This window comes from Buceros rhinoceros, unplaced genomic scaffold (assembly GCF_000710305.1).
Source record: "Buceros rhinoceros silvestris isolate BGI_N320 unplaced genomic scaffold, ASM71030v1 scaffold9967, whole genome shotgun sequence".
NCBI classification, from domain to species: domain Eukaryota; kingdom Metazoa; phylum Chordata; class Aves; order Bucerotiformes; family Bucerotidae; genus Buceros; species Buceros rhinoceros.
Window position 1 is genome coordinate 1 of NW_010423928.1, and position 314 is coordinate 314.

Consider the following 314-nt stretch of genomic DNA (forward strand, 5'->3'; position numbering starts at 1 on the left):
GTGTCCAAGCAATTCACACTATGGAAAACCCAGTGATATGACTGCTCTGCAAGTGGCTTTTGCTCCTGTCTCTGTGTTTTTTTCCTGTATGTTGTGTCACTGGTGCCAGAGCCAGCCTCTGGCCATAGAGCTGTTGCGGCGGGGTGCGGGAGAGGGTTCACCCTGGGCAGGAACCAATGGCCTCCCCTCTTTCAGGGGAGCTCATGGATCTGATCAGGACAGAGGGCCAGAGGATGACAGCAGCCCAGCCATCTGAGACAACCGTGGGCAACATGGTGCGGCGAGTGCTGAAAGTCATTCGGGAAGAGTATGGC

General features: G+C 55.7%; 1 protein-coding gene across 1 annotated transcript in view; it reads left to right on the forward strand.

Moving 5' to 3' along the window:
- Positions 1–203: 203 nt before the first annotated feature.
- Positions 204–314, forward strand: part of EIF2B2 (eukaryotic translation initiation factor 2B, subunit 2 beta, 39kDa) — a 4,485-nt gene continuing 4,374 nt past the window's right edge. Inside the window, exon 1 of the mRNA XM_010140600.1 lies at positions 204–312. Within this exon, the coding sequence (XP_010138902.1) occupies positions 204–312 (109 nt within the window). The remainder of the gene's footprint in view (positions 313–314) is intronic.